The sequence below is a fragment of the Schistocerca americana genome, chromosome 2 (genome assembly GCF_021461395.2).
Source record: "Schistocerca americana isolate TAMUIC-IGC-003095 chromosome 2, iqSchAmer2.1, whole genome shotgun sequence".
In the NCBI taxonomy this organism is placed as follows: domain Eukaryota; kingdom Metazoa; phylum Arthropoda; class Insecta; order Orthoptera; family Acrididae; genus Schistocerca; species Schistocerca americana.
In genome coordinates this window covers 1,084,733,492-1,084,760,423 of record NC_060120.1, presented here as the reverse complement: position 1 = coordinate 1,084,760,423, position 26,932 = coordinate 1,084,733,492, and the positions used below count along the sequence as shown (strand labels likewise).

Genomic DNA, 26,932 nt, shown 5'->3' with positions numbered 1-26,932 from the left:
CCATTCGCACCACCAACAGAACAGGCTCTGCTAACGGTATACTATGCCCCCCACATCACTGGCAATGGGTTCTACACAATGCTGGTGACTACTTTGAAGGACAGTAACAGGTGCAAACATGTAACTCTTTTGTATCGGTTCTGAATAAATAGTTGCCACTATTTAAGTTCCAATCCTCATATAAGTTACTTCAAATGACTGAATATATTCCTCCCATGTCAAGAACAGTTTTCACACTTATTCTAGAAAATTTTATTACTTTTTTTCTGTTACTTATAAAACTTTAAGCATTAATTTTCTTGCTGGTGTGACAAATGGGTAGTAGGTATTTGAACGTTATTTATCAACAAAATAACTCACTCCAGAGAAAAGGTCTGTATACAACAACAATCTTGATTATTCAAAGACTGTGGCCTCCAGAACAATAATGGAGTCTTCGGTTGGAGGGATGCCTAATTCTGGCTTTTTATGATAAGATTCTATATTTATCAGATTCTACACCGAAATTGGGCGGAGCTAGCCCCTCTTTTGATTATAATGTATCACAGATCCCTCAAACAAAAGTCTGTGCCCAGTAGGCGCAAGTGAATACAGGTCACACCCAATTACATACAGCAAGGGTAGCAGATGTGATTCACAAAACCACTATCCAATTTGTTGTTGAAGCTTAGAATATATTCTGAACTCAAACATTATGAGGCATCTCAAATAAAATTACCTCCTCCATGCCAGCCAACACAGATTCCAAAAATATTGACCATGTTAAACCCCACTCATGCTTTCCTCACATGATGAACTGAAAGCTTTGGACTGAGCCAGTTAGTGTATTTCCCTCTTGTGTGGGCTCTTGAACTTCTGTTCTGATGGTCTACATTTTCAAAGAAGGCATTTAGGAATGCTTCACAAGTGGTCTTGTCATGTCCACCACATGCAAAACTGTAATTTTTCCAACTTACTGTTGGATAGTTACAGTCTCCTCCAAACAAAAACTTTATAATTCGCCATAATACATAATAGCAAACTGAGGTTTTCTGTAAAGTTTTCGGTTACATGTGAGGGTGAGCATAGCCGTTGATAGAAAAAATTTTGATTAAAAGTTTATGCCTATCATTGATACTGAGCCTTGCTCAAAAAATGATGTATGCACCCACAGTTTATATCTTAGTGAATTTGAGTTTTTTGTCTGCTGTGACAAATACATCATCTGCATATCCATTAGCCTATCCTTTCGATATATATGTTGAGATCCAACTCTAAAATCTCATTACTGTCAATTTTGGGCTTTAGTCAGCTTCCTGTTCCTAGTATTATATGAGCTTCACTGCTTTTTAGGATTGCTTCAATTCTGAAACCTTATAGCAACTGCTATCGCTGTTGATCGTTATGGATTGTAGTAGTTTCACCTGTGGGGACAATATCTATGTATCTCAAACTGATACTCTGGGGTCTCCCACTGCTGTCAGTACCTGGACTGAAGCTAAAACATCCCTTGTGTGCTTTGCACACTTCTACTACTCATCTAAGAACCAAAGGGCCATGATGTGTTCTGGGGACAATAATGTAGATGGTGAGCCTCACTTAAACTTCTTGGTCTTCTCAGCTCTCTCTCCCAATCACTGTGACAATCCAGTTATGACCTCGGACCACAAACAGCAGTTATTATTGATTTCAATATGATTTAAAACCTGCAGTTGGTTTCACCTTCTTTCCTCAGTGGCTTTTGTGATCAATGAAGTGAAAAGCTTTCCATAAATCTAAAATTATATGTATTGTTAATTGTTATTTGCCATTTGAATTATAGTACTATTGAGACACTCATGTATTGCTGAGGTAAAGAGACACTTACCAGAAATATAATTTATAACATCAACCAACCACAACTATGGTTTAAAACACTTTATTTAAATTAAACCATTACTAGTTTTGGAAACTGATTTGTAATAAATGTGAAACCGGTAAAGGTTTGATTTAAACAAATGTTTTGAAACAATACGTGTGCCTGGTTGCTGTTATAAATTATAAACATTATAAATTTTATAGTTGTACTACAGCCACAATTCTTGTAACATCTACTTTTGACAAGATAGCTTTAAAGACATTATTTGAACATAAACAGTTGTTTTTCGGAAAAACACACACACACACACACACACACACACACACACACACACACACACAGAACACTAGTTCACACAGAATATGTCATTAGAGGAACAATATTTCAAAATATTTTGACATAGTTACTGGAAGTGAGATTTATTGATCATTTTGTGTTAAAAGTTTGTAATACTTTGGTTGGCAGGTATTGCCACTGTATGGCTTTTGAGTTCAGTAATGTATCTGATTTGCCATAGGAGCCAATGAGTTCAGTCACTTTTATAAATTTATTTGGAGCTGTACAGTTGATGACTCAATACATATTGATGAGTCTTTATTGTGTACTAAAATTTTTCATTAGTTCGTAAATAACTTAATTTTTTATCATTTTTTACTCCTTCCTAAGGTTATACAGTGAAGTTAAACTGTGGCCAAAACAGTAGATTTCTCTTATGTAGAGTTCTATGATGTAGGGTCCTATGCTCAGTTCTCCAAAAGCAGGAACGTAATAACAGTAAACAGTGCTGCTGCCAGTTTTCTAACATACAATAAAATGCAGAGACAAGTATGCAGCAAGTATAAAAACTATTGCTATAAGTGTTTCAGAGAGAAATTTGAAATGTTGGAGCTTGATTATATTCATTTCTGTTTTTCTGTACGGATAAGTGCCAAATAGAAGGAAAAAAAGCACTGTAGGCAAGTTTTGTTACAGTGTACAAATTCACTTGTTATTTACAAGGGAACATGGTTTTATTGACAGGCAGTGCTCCCAGAGTGCAGGATAAGCAACTTCACCACAGACTGGAATTCAGGAATCTACCTCAGTGCTCTTCTGGATTATTGCAAACCGGGACTGTTTCCACACTGGAGGAGCTTAAACCCAAGAGACAGGTAAGATATGCAGTGTACATAATTTCTTATTAAACTGTGAAGCCCAACATAAATTTGAGATGTACACAAAAGGTTTACAATAAAATGGAGTACCATCATTATAATATGCAAACAGAAACAACATATAGTGGACATGATGAATTGCAGAGAGGCACAACAAAAAGACTCTCATAACTATAGCTTTCAGTCATTAAGGCCTTCGTCAACGTAACATATTGTCCAAGTCACAGTTTGGTTTTCTTAAAGGTTCTGGTATAGAGAAAGCTATTTACACGTACAGTGAGAATGTACTTAATTTATTTTATAATAAATTAGAGGCTACCGGAATTTTCTGTGACCTGTCAAAAGCCTTTGGCTGTGTGAACCACAGCATTCCCTTAAGTAAATTAGAATATTATGTTGTCACCAGCAATGCTGCGAATTGGTTTGAGCCTTATCTACCCAACAGGAAACAAAGGGTGTCGTTGCAAGATACCTGTGCAGTAAGAAGTCAGTCTTCATCTGACTGGGAATTAATTCATGCAGTGTTCCTCAAGGCTCCATCTTGGATCCATTGCTATTTCTTGTGTACTTTAATGACCTCTCTTTTGTTACATTACCAGATGCTAAGTTTGTTTTGTCTGCAGATGATACAAACATTGCAATAAGTAGCAAGTCAAGTACAAATTTAGAAATAGCTGCTAATGAAATTTCCACTGACATTAATAAATGGTTTAAAGCTAATTCACTGACATTAAACTTTGAGAAGAACCACTATATCCAGTTCAGAAGTTGTAAGAGATTTCCTTCCAGCATGTGTATAACATACGAATACATGCAGATTGGAGAGGTTGACATTGTTAAATTTCTGCACTTACAACTCTGTAATAAATTCAGTTGGGAAGGGCATATCACAGAATTGCTTAAGTGCCTAAACAAGTCTGTATTTGCAGTGAGAATGATGTCAAATGTAGGAGATATAAATATCAAAAACTTGCATACTTTGCTTGCTTTCATTTTATTATGTCATACAGGATCATATTATGGGGTAACTTATCAACCGAGTGAAAGTTTTTAGGGTGCAAAAGTGTGTGATAAGAATCATTTATGCTGTAAATTCAAGAACATCATGTAGAAACTTGTTCGAGGAACTTGGTATTCTAACCTCTTCTGCTCAGTATATTTATTCCTTAATGAAATTTGCTGCAAGTAATATATCTTTTTTTGCAACAAATAGCTCAATACATAGTACCAATACCAGGAATAAGGACAATCTACATATAGACCTAAACTCAATTACCTTCGTCCAAAAAGGGGTCCAATATTCAGGAACACACATTTTCAATAAATTGCCAGCAACCATTAAAAACTTGGTTTCAGATAAAGCACAGTTTAAACAGATTTTGAAAGACTTTATGGTAGGCGATTCCTTCTATTCTATACATGAATATCTTAACAGTGATTGGTAAGCCAGTTTAAGTAAAAATGTCTGTTTATATTTCAATTTTGAAAGCACTTGGTCACAACATCAAGATTTGTTATTTTTTGTATGATAAATTTATTACTAGTGCATAACAATGTTTCATTCTGACAGCATGTTAAGTATGTAAATATTAGCTGTTCCAGTTTACCGCATTGTATTCACCTATTTTGACAATCTCTTGACAAATGATCAAGGTAATAAGTATTACATTCAAATGTTTTATGTTTTTATCTTATGCTTTCTGACATGTTCCACACCCTTGAGAATCATCTCATTTTTTGGGTCTATGGAATGAAAACTGAATCTAATCTAACCTCTAACAATAGACACACATACGCACACACACTCAAAGGAACTCAACTCACACACACAACTGCAGTCTCAGGCAACTGAAACCACACTCCTGAGACTGCAGTCGTGTGTGTGAGTTGCATTTGTGTGAGTGAATGTGCATGTGCGTATCTGTGTCTATTGTGGATGAAGGTCTTAATGGCAGAAACCTACAATTGTGAGAGTCTTTTTGTTGTGCCTAACTGTGACACAGCATCTCTGCTATATGGTGAGTAGAAACTTTCTCTTACACACATGTTTTCCTAGAGAAGCAGTGTTAAATCTTCCTGAATTATGAGCAAATGAATAATAATTACCTGAGTTTGAAAACCAGATATTCTCTGTTTGGTTCTAAAGATGGAAAAAAAAGGAACCAGGAAAGGTTTTTATGCATGCATTTGCCACAAATAAATCAAAGCAACATTAAAAATATATACTATTGAGTTAAAACATAATGGCCACTTAGCAGCATGTTGGTCCACCTTTATACTGCAGTACAGCAATGATACTGTGTGTACAGATCTAAAAAATTGTTACTATCTGGTGGTACATGGCACCCTACATCTTCCTGTAGGTCATGCAGTTCCTGTAATTTAGACGCAGGTGATCTGTGAGCACATGAGCTTGTGCCAGCTAGTGTCCCAAATGTATTTTGTCACTGAATTTAGTGGCTGAGACATTGAAGTGCGTTCATTATCGCATCCTCAAACCACCATATGACAACTGTGCCACTGTGACACACCTACCCTGCCAGAAGACAACATCACCACCAGTGAAGACGTCGAACATGAAGGCGTACGAGAGGTCCACAATAATGTTCATGTAGTCTCTCATGAACTGTGGCCCACATCAGAGGGTATTTGTGCAGAGGCCAGACTAACCAGTGGTTCCTGAAGATTGGCATCAGTTCTAGGGGCAACAGTTAAAAGAAAGGGGAAACTGCATCTGTTATTTTTCCCAAGGGCATCTAGCTCTACAGTATGGCATAATGATAATGGCATCCTTTAGGGTGAGATATGCTGGGGGTAAAATATCTTCCCTCCATTCCCGTCTGAAGGTGGGAACTACTCAGGAAGATGTTGTCATAAGTAAAAACAAAAACCAGCATTCTAGAGATTGGAGTGTGGAATTTTAAGACCCCTTAATTTAAAAAGAAAGTGGATAGGTTGTTGTCAGATTTAGTCAAAATTAGTGAAGTGTAATGCCAGGAACAACGGGACTTCTGGTTTGGTGAGAATTGGGTTATCAGCACAAAATCAAACTGGGGTAACTGTAGCGAATGCATCACTGTAGCTGAGATACACACAAAATCGACACTCGCCACAGTAGTGTAAGTTTATATGCTGACCCACTCTGCAGACGATGAAGAGATTGAATCTGTAATGAGACAGAAGAAATTGTTCAGTTAGTAGAGGGAGACAAAAATTTAATTGTGGTTGAGGACTGAAATTTGATTGTAGGAAAAGGAAGAGAAGGAAAAATAGTAAGAGAATATGGGCTGGGGGGAAACAAATGATAGAATAAGCTGTCTGGTAGAATTTTGTACAGTGCACAGCTTAACCATTACTAACACTTGGTTTAGGAAATGTATAAGAAGGTTGTACACGTGGAAGAGGCTTGGAAATACTGGAAGTTTTTGTGTTGATTTTGTAATAGTAAGACAGATATTTCGAAACCAAAAACCAAAAAGATGGAACCTGAATAAATCGAAGGAGCCAGAATTCAGTGGCCAGAGACAGTGGTCATGTGTGTCTGAGTTGTGCTTGCATGAATGTGTGTGTGTTGGTGTGTGTATGTGTTTTCTACTTTAGAAGAAGGCCTTTTTGGCTGAAAACTTAAATGTATAAAGTCTTTTTTTTTGTGCTTGTCTGTGACTCAGCATCTGATCTATACGGTGAGTGGCAATCTATCATTTTCATAATAAAGTCGTTATAACTCCTTAAACAGTTGTCTATCTATTATTCTTACAGCACGTTTCTGAGCCATGAAGACTTTTTTTGTTAAAGATGAGCTACCCCAGAACATTATTCCATGTGATATTATTGAGAGAAAATATGGAAACATGTCTCCTTATTGATTTGTATGTCCCCAAGATTTGCAATGAGTCTAAGTGGAAACATGGCAGAATTAAGTTGTATTAGGAATTCCAAAATGTTCTTTTTTCTATTTAAATTCTCATCAATATGAACACCTAAGAACTTTGTAGACCCACTGTATTTATTATTTCCTCACTGTGTGTTACACATATTATAGTGCCCTTAGATGTGCGGAACTGAATGTGCTGCATCTTTTTAAAATTGAAGGTGAGACAATTTGCAGAAAACAAGTCAACTATACTTTTAAGATCATTGTTTACTATTTCTTCTGTTGCTATATGTATGCTTGGATTGATTACAATACTAGTTGAATGTGAAAAAAGAACCAGTTGTGCTTGCTGTATATTTGATAAAAAATCATTTATGTATAGAAGGAACTAGCACACGTGAGATTGAGCCTTGTGGAACCCTATACACGAATTATCCTCTGCCAGAATGATGTCCTCTGATTACATTTGTTGCATTACTAGGTACAAGTTTCTGCTGTTTTGGGTTAGATATAATGTTATCCACAGGTTGGCTATACCAACAGTCATATAAAACCTCAGTTTATCTTAGAATATTGTTACTCACACAGTCAAATGGCCTTTGAAAGGTCACAGAAAATTCCAGCCGGCACTATTTTGTTACTTAATGTTTGTAAATTTAGTGAGTGTAAATGTAAATGGCATTCTCAGAAGAATAACTTGCTGAAAATAGTTTTGTTGACCAGGTGAGATACTATTACAGAGTAAATAATCTTCTCAAAAATTTTGGAAAATTATGTCAGTTGTGAAACAAGTTGAATGCCTTGAGTTATTGATTTGTTATGTTTATCAGGTAAGACAGGGCTTATTATATGGAAACAAATCTTTAGTACTGTATGGAAAACACCATCAAAACCAGATGATTTTTATTTTTCAGAGAATATATAATTCCTTAATTTCAGAAGGAGAAATTGGTGATACATTCATAGAAGTGAATTTTATGAGAGTTTCTTTTTCAACATACTGCTGTGTTTTTCCTCTTGAACAGTTTGTCCCAATATTTTCTACTATATTTAAGAAATGGTTATTAAATATATCTGTCACCTGTGACTCATCATTTAAAGCCCTTGCAGTCACCGAGCGAGGTGGCGCAGTGGTTAGCACACTGGACTCGCATTCGGGAGGACGACGGTTCAATCCCGTCTCCGGCCATCCTGATGTAGGTTTTCCGTGATTTCCCTAAATCACTTCAGGCAAATGCCGGGATGGTTCCTTTGAAAGGGCACGGCCGATTTCCTTCCCCATCCTTCCCTCACCCGAGCTTGCGCTCCATCTCTAACGACCTCGTTGTCGACGGGACGTTAAACACTAATCTCCTCCTCCTCCTCCCTTGCAGTCAGTTCTGTATCCTGTTCTGTGCCTGGTTGTAGTGCCTCTTGCTTCATTACATACCATAACCTTAAGTCTGTTGTCAGAATAACTGATATCTAACATAATGTGCATAGCCTTTGATTTTTTAATGATGTTTCTTAGTCATTTTGAGTAGTTTTTGTAGTGTGAAAATACTGCAGTGTCTCTACTTGTCCTTGCCAACACATACATTTCCAAATTTTTTTTTTTTTTTTTTTTTTTTTTTTTTTTGCAGTGATGTTCAGTGTCTTTCCTGATTAGCTTCTGCAGAAAGTTATTTTCAAATCATGATCTGAATTTATCATGGAACAGATTAAATTTTATGTTTGTTCATTATAAATTTCATCCCAAGCTATCTCTTGTAAACTGTTCTTAAAACCATTTATATGGAATTATTAATTATTCTAACTGATTTCCACTGAATTTGTCACATAAACTAGTCCTATCTGTTGTGGAATAAGCCTCAGTAACGACACAGTTTGACTGGGTCACCACCTGAAAGTGCTGTTGTATGACTAATCCTTAAAATGTGTAGTAAAAAGCTTCTGTTTAAGTTAAAAACTGGAAGGTTACCAATATCACATTTCTAAGATCCTATTGGTGATGACAAGATATCTTACAAGTTGACACACTGGTAGCTAATATGGAGATATGTGGAGTTTCATAGTTCATATTTCTTCAAAAAGTAAAACTCCATACAGGATAGGTGAAGTGGACGTATGTTGCTTCGCACACAATTAAACAATGGAAAGTCCAGGTAGGAATATCCACTCTGTGGAAATTATAGATTGCTACTTACTATAAAGATGGAACATTAAGTTGCAGACAGATACAACTACAAGACACTCACATAAACCTTTTGGTCACAGCCTTCACCAGTAAAAGAGAAACACACACACGCACACAATTCATACACACAAGTAAGCACACCTCATGCACACATGACTGCTAACTTCCTTAAAATACACATCACCAGCAAAAGAGAAACACACAAACCATTCACACACAGAAGTAAGCATGCCTCATGCACACATGATTGCCAACTCTGGCAACTTGGGTTGGAGCTGCAATAGTTGCCGATCATTTGTGCATGAGATGTGCTTACTTGTGTGTATGAATGGTGTGTGTGTTTCCCATTTGTTGTTGGAGGCTGTGGCTGAAACCTTTTATGTAAGTGTTCTTTTAATTATGCATGTATGCAACTTAACATGTATTCTTTATGGTGCGTAGCAATCTATTTTTTCCACATTATTAATATTCACAATTACATAGAAAAAGCCACAGAACTGTAGTTGATCTGAAATTTGTTGAAATGACCCGAAACACACGTTCTGATTGTCTATTACTCATTACTATAAAACATGTGCTCTCAACCCAGTTTTTACAAACATAGATGCAAAAGGCTTCCAATGCTGGGCTAAAGAATAGACTTGTTGTACCAGCTGGAGACTGATAGCAAAATAAACAGGATGACAGAAACCTAATAGGACACTGACTGAAATGATGCAAGCTTTAGCCTTATAAAGGCTCACTCCAGGATATCACTGAACTTTGTTAATTTATAATAGTTTACAAATTCCTTGGTCAGAAAGTTGATCTTTTACCAGCTGTTGATTTTGTCATTATATTTTGTTTGTATACTGTTTCTCATGAGCAGTATCTGTTAGGTTATGGAATACTATTTTATGCCTATGCAGTGGGAATCACGGGTTTATGACCATGAGATCCATCTTCTGTGATAAAATATAGTATATTTTTGATTAGGGACTAAGGCTCCTTAATATGGTTGTCAATAGATTCAGAAAAATCAGACTATCAGAAGTATATCAAAAGATCCTGGAAATTTATGGTAGTTCAGCTATACTTATATTTCCCTATTAGCTCATAAGATTTTTTTCTGTGGACGGAGGTATGAAGTTTTGTAATTGCAGTCACTTTTGATTGCTATCATTTCTGATGAAACTATTTAGCTCATTGCAACCAGGTCAACAAAATGAATAAGGAAGTTTTGTGGAGTGAATTTATTTCTACCATTCTGATAATTTGCAAGATATGTGCTTAATGTGGAAACTTTAACATCAGAATTTTCGAAAGAAAATAAGTGAAAATTTTATGTCGACCTTAATAGGTGAAACAGGTGCCGGGCTATAACAATCTTTAGTTCATCAGAGTCACTTCTGCCAGTGGCTTTCCCCGTTTGCAGCCCTTATCACTTGAGTGAACCCCATTCATCTCTGCTCTGCGTATATAATTTTCTGACTATTTCTCATGGCCACAATGACACCAGGTGGCATTCAGTCTGGTGGCAGGAAAGAATTGTAATATTTTAGCTAATCAGTGTAAATTAAGAGAGGAATACAAGAAACATCTGGTCTCATTACCACCATACTAGTTTGCTGTTTGGATTTTTGCTATTGACATCTTTTTGGATCAGTCCCTTGTTTTATTAATTATTTCTCTCCCCCACAGAACTACCAACTTTATTACTTCTTCTTCTCTTTGAAACTTGATACAGTTTGAAAGGTCTGTGTGGAAGACAAACAGTATAAGAAGTGATATAACCATTCACCATATAGTTGAGGCATTTAGTGGTTGACAGATGCATACACAAGATATTCGGAAAACTAAACAGTGATAAAAATATCTTTTTTGAAGCTAACAGATTAACATCCCCCCTCCCCCACATGCTTACACTTACAAATACCTATGCTAGTGTGGTCCCTGGAGGAAGGGTGAATATTTTTTGTTTATTACTGCCTAGGTATAATGGGATGTTCTAGCAAAGGCTCATTATAGGATTAGGGACTTTTCAGCCAAATACTGAGTGAGATGTTAGTGGAGGAGAGAGAGTCCTAATTGGTAATGTTTTTGGGAGAGGATTTCATGTTTCGGTATCTGCCTTACAATGAAGAGGAACCTCTTGGAAACATAGGTCACAACCAGGAGATGGGAACTATTTTTAATTAAATGTGGGACAATATGTCCAAGTCAAAAAATTAAAGCCTAGTGTATGTGCAGGTGTACTTGTGTCTTTGTATACACACAGTAAAGCTGATGTCTCGACTGATAGGGGTTGCAGCGTGTTGCTACCGCTTGCAAGTTATGTGCTGCAGGTTATGTGCTGTTGAAATGTGTGTGGCATGTGTTGAATTTTAATGGAGCAGTCCTTACACATAACATTACAATAGAAATTGGTTGTTATCTGTTATTGTCTACCACTAATATAAGGGCTTGCAAGCTGCTTTCTTACACATCAAGTGTTATAGGCTGTGAACAATTATCAAAATTGGTTAGCACATCAGGCTTCTCATTTATGAAATAAAAAGTACTATAGACTATTTTCTACAGTGCCTAGAGAAATTTTTACAGCTATGGGGAACACATGATTTTTGAGTGTTTGTGGTGGAGTAGCTACATTCTCTTAGAATTATTGAATCCTTCAGCTGTTCCACTTGGTATGTGAGATACCTGAGGCAGATGAAAAACTCAGATTTTGATAATTACATAATTATTATTTGAAGAAGACAGTTGCTGACATGCATGCTCAGTTTATCAGTTTAATAACTCATGCTCAGTAAATACTGAGTTGATCTATTTTTAGAAGAGTGCTGGTAGAAATTAACAACAGAGAAGATCAGTTTTGCTTCTGGTGAAATACAGGAATGTGTGAAGCACTACTGATGCACTGACTTACCTTAAAAGTTAGACTGAGGAAATGCAAAGCTGCATTTATAGCATTTGTAGACTTATATAAAGTTTTTGACAATATTACATCAGTTAAGGGCATGAAAAGGAAGTAGTAGTTGAGAAGGTACTAAGAAGGGTTGTAGCGTTTCCTTAGAAAGGAGGTGGGCTGATGACACTGTAAATTTGCCAAAGACAGCAAAGGAGTTGGAAGAGTAGTTGAATGGAACAGATAACATATTGAGGTTACAAGGTAAACATCAACCAGAGTAAAATAAGAGTAATGGTGTGTAGCCAAATTAAATCATGTGATTCTGAGGGAATTAAATTAGGAAATAGACATCTGTGAGAAAATTAATTGACTGTGGCCAAAGTAGAAAGGAAGTAAAATACAGATTGCAATACCATGAAAGAGAAATTTATTAACATTTAAAATAAATTTCCTCTGAAATGTAGCCTTGTATGGGAGTGAAGTTTTGATGATAAACAGTTTAGCTTAGGAGAGAATAGTTGGTTTTGAAATGATACTGAAGACTGGCTGGGTAAATTCGGACAGCTAATGTGGTGGTTTTAAATCAAACTGGGGAAAAAAAGAGAAATTTATGGTAACTCTAAAAGAAGGAAGTGAGTGATGGTGTAACTGTTTGGTAGCTTTTTGCTCAGCAGAGATTCACTCCTTTTGAGTGAGGTGAGGGAAGTGCCTCCATGTCATACCCTGCCCATGAGAAAATATTTACAATTTCCAGTGTTAGTCTCAACTGCATAAGGTGACTGAATTCATCACTATTTGCAGGGGTACTAAATTGATCAGTTAAGAAACTGAGGAGGTGTTCAGAGATTACAACACATAAAGACAAAGGTTATCGCTAAAATATTCATATAATAGACCCTATGTCTTTCACATTGCTGAGAACAGCCTTCACAACAATATGATTGCAGTCAAGATTTCACAGCAGAATACTGTCACTTAAAGTGAATCATGCAGTGCTAGTAAATTACTAGCTGAGTACTGGTTACAAAGTGTTAAACAGTGTGCCATTACTTTGGAAACTAAATTCAAGCTCTACTCTATAGATGTGGGGAAAGCCAGAGAGATAATTTTGCTAATGAGAGTTTGGTCAAGCTGACAAAGGGAGGTGGTTGCAATGTCTGATGTCAATGATGGCTTGCAGCATGTAGAAGCCTGCTACAATGTTCCTATTATTGCTGCATTAAAATGCTGGCATTGTTACAGTTTTTGTCTGAGATAATGAACAGCAAAACTGTAGCAAGACTAAGCATTGAGTGCCAGTAACCAAATGTGAATTTGGCATCTTCCAAGCACTTCATATAAATGCGACTACTAATTTTCACGTGGGCAGATCAGGGGTGAGGCAGCTACAGCAAAACTTTAGTGGCCCCTGTGTGACCAGCCTTCAGTAAACCTTTGTTACTAAACAATAGGTCTCCTGACAACTTCTGAGAAAGGTAGTGGCTTAGTTGTGCCTGTTGGGACAAAGAAAGCAGATAATTCTTTCATTTCTCAGAAGTTTCCTATTCTGCATAGGTGCCAACCAATGCAAAGAAGGAATCCATCTTTATCAAGACACCTCTTTGAAGAAGGAGCTGTTTAAATTTTATTCAGAGTCCAACAGATGTCACCATTACAGAGAAATTGCTAAATTCTCTTACATTGGTCATATCATAGAGCACTTTCTGGGATCCCATTCTGCAGTATGTAAGGAGCCTGACTACAATTGTCTCTTTACTCTTTTATTTTTGTCTGGCAGAGAGGGAAGGGATATAAGTATCAAAATAAAATTAATATTTAAAAAAATGAAATACACCAGAGTGTTATTTCTAAAGAAGGAATCAATATTCTGTAGGAATATTGGTTTGATGTCAATTAATTGATGATCTCTTTCTTTTTTAGCTGACCTCATGCGAGCCTTCATGTAAGGGCCTCAATACGTGGTGAAGTGGTCTCAGCTTGTAACATTACAGTGGGAGATGTCCTGAGGCATCGAGGAATGATCAGTTGGGTGATGGAGGTGGGGGAGAGGAATGGGGGGGGGGGGATGGGGTGGTGGAGATAGAGGTGGGGTGGAGTGGGGGGAGGTATAAAATTGTAGAGGAAGAGGACTATGTATTGACTGCACTGAGCAAATTCAAATGGGAGTGGGTTGCACTATCTGTTCAGAGGTAAAGAGGCTTCCACTGCATAAACTAGTGTGGAGAATTGCATTGAACCAATCTTCAGTCTGGAGGCCAGAACAACAAAATATGTTAGAATTTGAAGATGTTTTTAAAAGAATTCGTATTAAATGTTTGTAGTATGTATTCACCAGCTAAGTAAGTATAATCTGTTAATAAAAACTATTTTGCAAGAAGCAACTTTTATTTATGTTACAGCATTGAAAACTGCCGTAATGCTATGGAGATAGCAAGAAGAGAGTTCCAGATACCAATGGTCCTTGAACCAGAATATTTAGCTTCTCCTTTCCTTGATGAACTGTCAGGTATGACGTATTTGTCATATTTCATGAAAGAGGACAGTCCAGGATATCATGCTACCCTGCGATGGGTGAACAGTCAAGTACCTGAACTTAACGTGCGGAATTTCACTGTGAGTATGTTTGGAAAGCATTTGGAGTATTTAAATTTTGATATGATATTTCTCACCTCCCTTCTCTCTCAAAACTGCCACTTTCATTTTGCTTTTCTTACTTATCCTCCTTCCACTTTCATTGCTTTCTGACTTGTCTTTTTGGAGATCACTTTGCACTGATTTTATTCAGCTTGGTTCATTTTAGTTGTGTGATGAGATTCCTGAACTCAGCACGGTTAATTTCAGAGAGACTGGAATGATGGAACTGTACTCTGCTCCATAGTGAGGTCACTGGGTGGTCCTGTGCCAGGATATGAGACAATGTCAACAGATCCCAGCTCTTGGGAGAATAATCTCAGCAAAGGTGAGTATAGCATTCATGATACAAGATTTTCGTTTTGCATATGCCACATATTAATGTTAATGAGTAAGCAATTTAAAAATAAATTCAAAATTTTCATCAACAACTAGCTGGTTTATTACTTGTGATATGATGTCACAGATTGTGGCACAAATACAGCTGCTTGATGTTGCATTTCAACAGTTACCCAAGTACAGAATTTAATGCAGCCTTTGTTCTGTAATGGAAATTGTTGCGTTTATTGTTCACTGTTTGTCTCCCATAAAGTCATCCCAATATTTAGGACCTATAGTGAACCATGTAGGAAGACCTTAGTGTGAAATCCACATTTAATTACTAATGAAAACTGCCTCAAGAATTCCAAATCATTGGTTGTAACTCATGTTATTATTTTTTCATATGAGGCACTTAGTGTTGCTTTCACAAATTACATAAATGATTTACTCGATTTGGGTAGTATGTTATTATTTTTTCATATGAGGCACTTAGTGTTGCGCCATTAAATCCAGTGAAAAAGTTCATCAACATTTTACACACACACACACACACACACACACACACACACACACACACACACCACACCACACCAGAATATGTTAAAACTTCAAGTTCTTTTATAGGAAACAGAAAACTTGAGTACTTGATAAAGGTGGAAGTGAGATGCACATTTTAATGTTTAGAGTGGTAGGTGTAATAAGTATCTGATGTATCAATTCTGAAAAAGAAGAGGTATGGGAAATATGATTGAAGGGTCCAGGAAAAGAATGAGCTGAGTCCATTTTTTCATTTTTTGAGGTTTCACCAGTATATGAAACAGACCCAAAATTTCCTTCTGTAGTAAGTAGGGTAAAAACAAGTTCAGTTGTTCTGTAAATGATGTTTGAAAAAAATGCAGTACAGGAAAAGAAAGAGTTCAGTCCATATGAAATGGGGAAATAAAAGGCTTAGTCCATTAAGTGCTGGTCTTTAAATAATGATACAGGTTGCAGCCCTGGTGAACAGTTGTTGTCAAACATTGTTGTACTTATGTGCATTGCTGGTACATTAAGCTCTTGTGTGCAGGTCTTTGTATAGTGCACTTAAGTGTCTGCAATTCTTTGAAAGTACGGAATGTGAGTCATTAAGTAATGCCTGTAGTGAGAGTGTGGAAGGAGGTCAGCAACTAACGAAGAAAAGAAAAAAGTATGGTGGCTTATCTCAGGTAATGAAGAAAGATTTAACAATGCAACCTGTAGGATGGAGTTCGAGGACAGATAGGTGATGGCATGGAAGATGTTGTAGTTTGTTATAAGGCATTTATGGAAGTGCACAGCATATAGAAAAGTAAGTTTCAGTATTTAGTGTCAAGTCTTCGAACTACTAGTAATGCCCTTATTGTTAAGAGAGGACAGCTGCATATGAAGAACAAGTACATTTGACTGACATTCCAAACATCACAGTGGAACAAGTATGTCATATCTGGAGTAGATCGAGACACCAGATTACACTAAATGGAGAAACTTTGGGAAAGGAAGAAATTGTTGACTGCTAAGATCTAAGTGTAATCATTGTAGACTCAGTTGTATAATGCTTTATTGTAATGCTCCAATGTGGACATAAACTAAGTAAATATATAAATATAATAAGGTGTTGCAGTGATATGTTTTTGTATACTTGTGCATCATAAGAAAAGCAGGTGGTACACATGAATCCTCTGACATGATTTGTGTTTTGTCTTTGCTATGTTATAGATGTTCATGCTATTGAGCTTAAGCCTGCTATTATCTAATGTCACTGTATCTTCCACTTTCAGAAATGAAAATAATTTTGTACATCCCAGAATTAAGTGCTGTTATCTATGTGGATAAACTATGAGACCATGCAGCTGGTCACCCCACATGATTGCAGTTATGATAGATGCAAATTACTGCAGGCCACAGAAAGAGTCTATGATAGATCACTCAACAAATTACTGCAGGCCACAGAAAGAGTCTATGTAACACACAAGCCACCTGCAACAAGTACAATGACATTGGCAGACCTTCCAGACAAAACTGACGTCTGCCAGCCAAAATCATGCAAGGCTACAACTCCAGACTGCATTGCCATCACACAGTGATGCCCATAGAGCATTTCTAAAGGAATTCGAGACTTTGGGGTCACAGTGGAAGCACTGAGAATTCAGTGTCACATGCAGCAGAGACGTCAAGGCACCAACCAGTTCAAACTGACACCACTGCAACAAGAAACCCTGATGACAGTGCAGAAAAGACTAAGTGTCAGATAGGCATACCGGCATGACATAACTTGTAGACACTGGCTCAGACCTCAGCATACTTCCTGTCAGCCACACACTGCATGACAAGCAGGATGTTCAACCACAGCTGATGGCAGTTAATAATTCCACGATCAACACTTACAGATACAAGGTGTGCACTGTCGAAATTGGTTTCTACAGTCAGTTCATGTGGTCTTCCGTAATCGCCGATGTGTCCAAACGTGTATTAGGTGCCATCTTCCTAGCATATGTTGCACTGCAGGGAATACAGTTGCTATGCTTAGTGGACAACAATACACAACAGGAGCATGAGGCCATCAAGCTTATGGTGTGTCACAGAGGATAGAGAATGCAAGCCTCTCGAAGAAACTTATCAAAACTGTAACATGGATGATTTCTGATGATTGTGAAAGTAAGTCACTAAGTGAGTTGGAAAAAAGCACAGGCCATGTCCATCTGCAAGATGGGTAATAGAAGTGATCCACAAAACTACAGTCCAGTTTCCTTGACATCAGTTTCTTGTAGACACTTAGAACATATTCTGAGTTCAAACATAATGGGGTATCTGGAACAGAATGACCTCATACGTGCCAGCTAACATAGATTCAGAAAATATCAATCACATGAATCCCAACTCGGTGATTTTTCATGTGACATTCTGAAAACTTTGGATCGATGCAGTCAAGTAGGTGCAGTATTTCTTGATTTCCAAAAATCATTGGACTCTGTATCACATCAATGCCTATTATCAAAAATAAATTGTTGGGGTGTCAATCAATGTTTGTGACTTGACTGAGGATTTTTTGGTAGGGAAGAAACAGCAAGTTACCTCAGCTGTAAAGCCATCAAAAGATATAGAGGTAATCCAGAGAAATATGTTAGGACCCTTGCTGTTCATGTTGCGTATTAATGACCTTGTGGAGAATATTAATGATAACCTCAGACTTTTTATAGATGATACATTTTCTGTAATGAAGTACTGTCTGAAAGAAGCTGCATAATAATTCAAATAATTCAGGGAGATCTTGATAAGATTTCAAAGTGGTGCCAAGGTTAACAACTTGCCATAAATGTTCAGATACATAAAATTGTGCACGCCATGAAAAAAAAAAAGAAAATTGTAGTGCCCTGTGCCTGTAATATCAGTGAGTCACAGTAGGAATCACTCAACTCGCAAATGCCAGGGCGTCACACTTCGTAGGGATATGAAGTAGAGTGATCACTTAAGCTGTCATGGGTAAAGCAGATGGCAGACTTCAGTTATGGGAAATGTAATCAGTCTACAAAGGAGACCGCATATAAACCACTTGTATGACCCATCCTAGAATATTGTGCCCGTGTGTCAGACCCATACCAGATAGGATTAACAGGGGGCATTGAATGTGTATAGAGAAGGGCATCAAAAAGAGTGACATTGAATGTTTATAGAGAAGGGCATCACAAATGGTCACAGGTTTGTTTAATCCATGGAAAAGTGTCACAGAGATACTGAAGGAACTGAACTGGCAGACGCTTGATGGTAGACTTGAACTATTATGAGAGAGTCTATGTACGAAGTTTCAAGAACTGGCGTTAAATTATGACTAGGAATATAGTACAGCCCCTTACATATTGCTCCCATAGGGATTGTGAGGACAAGATTAGATTATTTACAGCATGCACAGATACATTTAAATGATCTTACTTCCTGTGCTCCTTATGTGAATGGAATGGGAAACAACTGATACAATGGGACATACCCTCTGCCTTGTGCTTCACTGTGGTTTACAAGAGATAGAAGTAGTAGTAGTTGTACAGTTGCAAGTAGCATTCACCACAGTGATGTCAAATACAATACAGTGCCTGTTATCCACACTACAGCAGGACAACCTGTCTCACTATGCGCATGCGTAAAAGCACCAGAATGACTGACAGAGATGAAGATGATTTCTTAGATGTTACACTCTGGAGTTACTTGCTGTCACTACCCCTGGCTCACAAAAAAGAGGGCATGTGGAGGGCACATGGAGGGCACAGCCTTTGAACACGAGAACAATTCTGGGCAGGTATCTGGTGCCCATGCCCAACATGCAGGACTTCAAATGCACACTGGCCAGTGCAAGTGTGTTTAGTAGCCTTGACCATAAGAAACATACATCTAGAGGGCTGCAGTTATCCTGCTATTTGGTTTATTTGAATTTTTATTCATGTGTTTTTGTCTAAAAACTGCCTCCTAGACATGCAACATTTTGCTGATGTCGTACTCAGCAGACTTAAATTTTGTTTCTCATACTTGGACAGCTTGCAGTATATTCTCCCAGTGCTCAAGCACAGAAACAACATCTGTACAAAATATGCCAATGGCTGTTTGACAATCAAGTGGTATTACATAAAAACAAATTTGTCGTAGGAAAGACTCAAGTTACCTTCCTGGGTCGTACTGCCATTGTGTGGCATCTTACAAAGAAAGACACACACATGTGGGCATATTCACAAGTCCTGTGCCAACACAGGTCTCCGCGAACTTGCTGACATTGGAAGCTTTCAGCTAAATCGACATCCACAAGATCTACATTCCCCGACTTCACATCCACCTCCTCGTCCCTCTTCCACCGTCAGAGGGATACAGGTACTGATTCACAGCAGTAGACAGCTGTACACATTGGGCAGAGGCAGCTGTGATCACTGATTTTTTTAATATATATATATATATATATATATATATATATATATATATATATATATAACATGTACATGAATTGCAGGTTTTGGGTGCTTTCTCCATGTGACAACTGACTGAGGCTGACAGTTCAAGTCTGTGCTATTCCAGAAACTAGCCAAACTGTGCAGTTTTCAGTGGCACTACGCAACTGGCTGTCACCTTTCTAGTAATGATACAGTAGAACATTGGCACAGAACCAAAATGGAGTCAGTAATGTGTCACAAAGAAAAATACCATTAGGCCTTCAAATGGTATACAAGATGTGTACAATATGTATTTTACTTTATTACTAGATCTGTGTCGTTTACCAGCCACGACTGGACAGACTGCGTCAAGATTAATTACATATATACGTTTAAAAAAATATTCACAAAATTAAGACATTTATACTTAATAGAAACGATATTTGTTTGTGCATTCACTTTGGCCACTATTAAAAAATTCACCAATGGAGTACAATGGGTGTTCTTTCAGGTCCTGTGTTACTCTCCTTCTGAATGTTTCTAGTGACAGGGATTGCACTTCTTGAGGCAGTGAGTTGAACATCTTTAGGACAACCACTCGAAAGCTGTCCTACGTTCCCGTCATTTGACACCTGGGTATTTCGATGCTCCTCTTGTTAGTGGTATTGTGATTGTGTATATCTTGCCTCATGCTAAAGACTCCTTGGTTTTCTTTCATGCTGATGAGACATAAAAACACATACTGGCTGAAGACTGTCATAATTCCTAACTGCTTGAATATAGGCCTGCAGTCCTCCTGTCTTTTGCTTGACATGATTATTCTGAGAGCTTTTTTTCTGTAGAATTAGCACATCCTTACAACCTGCAGAATGTCCCCATAACAGTAGGCCATAATTGATGTGGCTATGGAATAGGGCATAATATACTGTTATGAGATATTGTCACTCAATACACCTTTTAACCTCCTCAGAAGGTATATTACACAGGAGAGCTTGGAGCACACGTACACTGTGTGTTTGTTCATTGTTAGTTTCCTGTCTATCATGACGCCCAACAGTTTGACAGCCTCCATATTATCATGGCATCCGATGTTGTTAACGGTGCATATCGAAAGTTGTGTTTTTTTTCATTCATTTTCATTTTATTTTTGATGAACCATTCTTTAATGTTTTGGAAGAGTACATCTGTTTCTTGGAGTGATTCTGCAGCAGTTCTTCCTTTGGCAAAAAGGATGGTGTCATCAGCAAACTGTAGCATATTGTTGTTATAACCCATATCATTGGCATAAATAAGGAACAGGAGAGGCCCTATGACGGACCCTTGGGGTACTCCATGTTCCAGCTTTTGTTCTTGTGATGTTGCTCCATGAATTGATACCACTTGTCTCCAGCTTCCCAGATAAAACTAAAAAGTTGCCAGAACAACACCTCCGACACCATAACACTTCAATTTATTGTGCAGTATCTTGTGGGGAATGCAGTCGGATGCCTTGCTAAGATCTCAGAGTGTCAGTGCCACACTTCCTCTGTCTTCAAATCCTTGCCTTATTTTTCTGGTTAAGTCCAGTGCTGCCATAAATGTTGACTTTCCCTTGCGAAAACCATGGTGTGTGTCCTGGGAGAGCTTATTTACTTCAAAATAATTCTGAAACTGGAGTTTCATAACAGACTCCATAACTTTAGCTAGAATAGGAATGATAGAAATTGGTCTGTAGCTGGACACTTCACACGGGTCACCTTTTTTGTAGATTGGTACTGTCTGCGCTAGTTTAAGAAATTTTGGGAAGGCACCAGAGGATAAGCATTTGTTAATTGCTATAGGTAATGACTGCTGTAGAATAATTTTCTGCAGCACTGTGCAAGACATACCGTAGATATCTTCGCTCTCTGAATTCTTGTATGACTTAACTATTTTTACGATATCCTTAGGGTACACTTCCTTCCAGTTTCCAAAAGTGCTACTGGTTATGTTTCTCATGTGACTTGTGGGGACTATGCCTGAGTCAGGTATTTCATTAATAGTGTCTTTCACTATCCTAACAAAGTACTCATTGAAGGCGTCAGGGGTACCGGGATTTAAGGCTGAGGTGGGCTTTTTTCTGCACTCGTTTACCAGATTTCAAGCTGTGTTGCATGGATTGTGAGCCTCTTTAATGAACCTGTCATTATATCTCTTTTTTGCCTCCTCCACTAGCTTTCTGTGAATTTGTTTGGCTCTTACATAGTAACAGTGAAGCAGGTCTCTAGATGGAAGATCTCTAGCGGCTTTCATACGGTCCGTGAAAATTAGCACAATACATTTTAATTTGTTTAGCTCAGGGGTATACCACATCTTCCCTGTAGTAGGTTTGTCCCTTCCTTTAGCTCTGCCTGTAGGATACTTCTTGTGGATTTCTGGAAATAAATCATCAAATTTAGCTTTTAATGATTGGAACAGACATTTGAATGAAGCACTGGCAATTTTTTGCTGCCAGTTTACACTTGACAGGACTTTTTTTAAGATCATTTAGTCTTTCTTCTTTTATGATCCTTTTGCTAAATGTGTAACTGGAGTGACATAAGCTTGGTTGCAGTTGACTTGAGCATTTCATACTTATTTCCATTACTAATGCACTATGGTCAGCAATCATTGATTCAACTATACTGATATTATAGTCCCAGATATTTAGGTTAGTGATAACTGTGTCTAGGCAGGCATCACCTCTTGTTGGCAGTCAGTTTGCAACAAAAGTCATGAAGACTCTCTCTTTAGTGCTTCCATCACCTATATGTATGTTGAAATCTCCACACAGTGCAATTTTAGATTTAAGGCGTGTTAGGACAAACGGGTTTCCATTTGTGCAATAAAGTTTTCAAAATTATCATCTGGTAAGTGGTACACAGAGACAATAATAAGGTCAATATCTATTAACACTAGTGAAGCTAACTCTAGATCTAGGTCTGTGGAAAAGTTTTTTAAGTCTATTTCCTTTACACTAAGAGTCTTGCTTGCATATACAGATACACCACCATGAACTGTAGTAGTTCGATACCATGAATTTACCATGTCCAAATATTCAATGGCTCTGTAATAGTCACCTTCTGCTTCATCTAACCAGTGTTCACAGATACATAAAACATCTGATTTGACTCCTTCTACAAAGAATGATAGAAGGTCCACCTTGGTTCTTAAACACTGTATATTAACAACTGCTATAACTATGGGCATATAACTATCATCTCTACTGTTACTTCTGTGAGATATTATGGGGCCTTGGGTTTTTATTTCAGGCACTATTTTACTGGGGCACTGGTCGATGTCCGGAATAAAAAATGCCTGACAACAATATTCTTTGGCCATAGTGTTGTGTCCATCACCTTGTCCTTTAGATGGAAGTCCACACCAATTTTGAAGCTGCTGTTCACACTCTTTGTTTCCAGTTTTTTTGCATGAAAGATGCTATATCCTGGAAAGATTTTCTCAAGGAATTTGGTTATATTTTCAGTTGTTGTGCCATTTTTCACTTTTCCTAAATGAAACCATGCCCTTTTCTCGCCATATAGCATTTCTTGTCCTCCACCAGTGCCTATTATCTGATGTTTTCTTTCTGTAGCACTTGAATTTCTGACTGATGCTATTGCAGATGCTGGAGGTCTTTCTTCCTCTACACTTTTCTTTAGTGAAGTTGCATACAGCATTTTTGGTTGTGCAGACTCGTTCTGCTTTGTTTTGTGTATGTTGTTGGTTTGTTGTTTTCATGTAGTGAATGATACTTGCTGATGTGTAGATCGAAAAGTTCTTTTCCTACGCTGTACATCATGCCAATTTGTATCTGTATTGGGTGAAGGTTTCTCATCTGAAGGTCTGGTGAAGATGTAAGGACTGGTTTCATTTATACTGGCTCCAATTTTCGAAATGTTCAAAGAAGTATTGCTAACACATCGATCTTCTGTCGCTTCATGGACTGTAAGCTCTTTAATGGTAGGCCTATTTGTTTGTTCTGATTTGTTACATGCATCTGTCATTGTTGCAATGTTTTCTAGGAAATACTGGTAGTATTCAAACAGAGTTTCTGGTTTACATTGTGGGTTATTGATTCACTATCGTTTATTTGTTCCAACTCGCCTATTGTGGTTAAATTTTTTTTTCGTTTGCACACTCAGTTTTTTTTTTTTTTTTTTTTCCTCCAAGTAATACAGGAGGTTGTAATGAACTTCCATTTGAATTTTGAATAAATGGAGCAAAGCCGTGTGTTACAGGTTCAGCAGTCGACCCTAGATTTGCTATTAGACATTTAGTTTGCTATTTTTAGCAATCAGTGTGATATTTTTTTTGGGGTTTTCCACTTTTTTTGCGAGATGATATTGTCAGATGTGATGCTAGCTTTCCTAATCTACAGTTTGTGGCGATTACTGTACTGAGTTGCATTCTCATTTTCGAACTTTCTTTTATTAGTTGATTTACTGTTTTTTTTTTTTTTAAATCTTCAACTGCACTGGTTAATCTCTAGTGGTTTTTCACATTATTTACGTCACAAGCACTGTTTTCAATTTCCAGCAGTTCAACTCCACGTCCTTTACAGGTTTGTTTTTGTGAGTTGTTTTGCATATCAGAACTTTTGCATTCATCACTGGTTGTTATATCATCACCTACCTTCACTTTTTCACTGCTGCAATGACTGGTTCCAGTAACAAGCTGTTCATATTTTGCTGTAGAGGCCATTTTCAAAGGTCTTTTGTGTAAACTAACTTCATATGCATCACAGCAGAACTTAATTTTTCCTTTTGAACTATTTACCAGGCGAACTTCACTGTTGGTAAGTTCAATACATTCACTGTGAAACAAGTTCCCACACCATAATCCACAAATCACACTTTTGTCCATTTGTTTTACTATTTTCTTACATGTTTCACATAATCTGCTAACTTCACTTTCCGCCATATTGAAAACTTATGCTGACTATATGGTATATATACCATGTATATATGGTTTGTCCGTAGCAGTGATGATTTATGGTGAGCCGTTACAAACCTTGGCACACTACTTAGTACCTGAACTATTGCCAGACATGGAAACTTCCACAATTTGTGCAACAGTTACAGCACCAATGCACCAATACATGCTGCGCACCCCCTTTTACCATGACAGTTCATCAGGTCTCTGTACACAAAGACTTGCACAGCTGTTCGCATGTGGTACTGTGAATAGACTCAGCTATGTCACCACTACGGCTACCGTACACTGCCTGTTCCCTGTGCTGTACAATTGCATTGAAAGTATCAACTGAATATGTTAAACTGACATGGATTTTACCTTCAGCAACCTCAGACACCTCGCTAACACATTGAGGCATGACCAGTCCAGAGCAACTGAATCATACTTCTCAGTTACAAGGCAACTCACTCCACAGTTGTGGGACACACAGTTGCAGCAACCTCCATCACCGCCACCACGACTGCGCCTGACCCACACAGTAGCTGGTCAGCAGATCAAGTTCAAGTAGCGAGATATCCCAGGTGCTCTGCACTGCAGGGGGAGTGGGTGACGGGGCTTTGTGTCAGTGGTACATATGTGTAGCAGGGGATACATGTGAACACTCTTACATGTTTTGTTTTTTTATCTTTCCATTATATAGAACTGCTGTGCTTTTTAGTTTGAGTTTGCTGTAATTAATGTCATCCTGTCTTCTACTTTTGGAAGTAAAAGTAACTTTCATGCACTCCAGAAATTTGTATGATTATTTATGTGGTTAATGTTATAACTTCAAGTTGAACAAATATATTTATATGATGACACAATAGATGTAAGTCACAGATCAAGTAAACAAAGTGAGACGTGTGTACACTGTAACAGTCAAATCAGCACCGAGTCAAAGTCTAACGGCCGCTCGCTGGCTGGCCGCATAGGTGGCGCTGCTGCTGCATGGCTGGCAGACAGCGCTGCATGTAGAGGATGCACGTAACTGTGCGGCGGGACTTTGATAGATCGGCGAGTCACAACACTTTTCCCCCATTTGAATTTTTTGCACTGGTCCTGATGGAGGTGGTCTGTAGATTGCTAACATCCATTGGTGTTGTTTGACTGGCCGTAAAGTCTCGAGGAGGAGGCTTCCTGTACGGACGGAAGTGTCCCCAATGATAACAGGTCGAGATGACAGGAGAAGTGGGGGTCGAATCTGCTGGGGCCCCGTGCCCCAGTCTGCCCGTTGCAGCAAGTCCAGTTGTTATAACAGGAGACATGGGCGATATGGCTGCGTCCGTAGGAGAAGGAGGTGAGTAGAGTTGCTCTGACAGATGATGATCATCTGGTTCCTGCATGGGCATGTCTCCTGGTGGCGTCAGTTCTTGTGCTGGCACCGATTTGATGGTGAGAGGACTGCACTGTGAGTAATGAGAGATTTCAGTATCCCGAGTGTCAGGTAGAGCCGAAGGTGGTGTAGTGGCATCCGGAACAGGCGTTGCCAGCACACGAGGCCAAAGCTGGTCCGAATGACACACTGCATCACCTGTGTCCATCTGGATTTCATACAGGTGTCGGCCACGGTGCCGTAAGATGTGGCCAGGACTCCATTTTGGCTGCCTGCCATATCCCCGTACCCATACAAGTTCGCCGGCGGTGAACCGGCCAATTGAAGGCACCCACGGCCGTGAGGCGGAAGGCCGCAGAAGATGAAGTAGCGTGCGGGGCTGTCGGCCATGTAAGAGCTCAGCTGGGCTGTGGTCGCCCGTGGGAGTGAAACGGTAAGAAGCCAGAAATTGGAGAAGCGCATCATCAGCAGCAGAAGAAGTCGGAGTTTCCTCATCTGAGTCTTAAATGTGCGGACCAGTTGTTCAGCCTCACCGTTTGACTGTGGATGGAATGGAGGGGCCGTGACATGCGTGACGCCGCGATGGGCACAAAAATCCGCAAAATCAGAAGAGACAAATTGCGGATCATTATCAGTAACGAGAGTAGAGGGAAGGCCTTCCAAAGAGAAAATGCAAGCTAGAACATTGGTGGTTGCCGCGGTGGTAGGCGACGTGCAACGGACAGTGAAAGGAAAGTTAGAGTAGGCATCAATAACGAGAAGCCAATAAGTACCTAAAAAAGGTCCCGTGAAGTCAGCATGAATACGCTCCCAGGGCTTCTCAGGCGAAGGCCATGGTGAC

General features: G+C 38.4%; 1 protein-coding gene across 1 annotated transcript in view; it reads left to right on the top strand.

The window, feature by feature from the left end:
- Positions 1 to 26,932, top strand: part of LOC124596486 (filamin-B) — an 896,651-nt gene that overhangs the window by 222,190 nt on the left and 647,529 nt on the right. Inside the window, exons 3-5 of the mRNA XM_047135636.1 lie at positions 2,858 to 2,988; positions 14,328 to 14,541; positions 14,770 to 14,887. Of these exons, the coding sequence (XP_046991592.1) occupies positions 2,858 to 2,988; positions 14,328 to 14,541; positions 14,770 to 14,887 (463 nt within the window). The remainder of the gene's footprint in view (positions 1 to 2,857; positions 2,989 to 14,327; positions 14,542 to 14,769; positions 14,888 to 26,932) is intronic.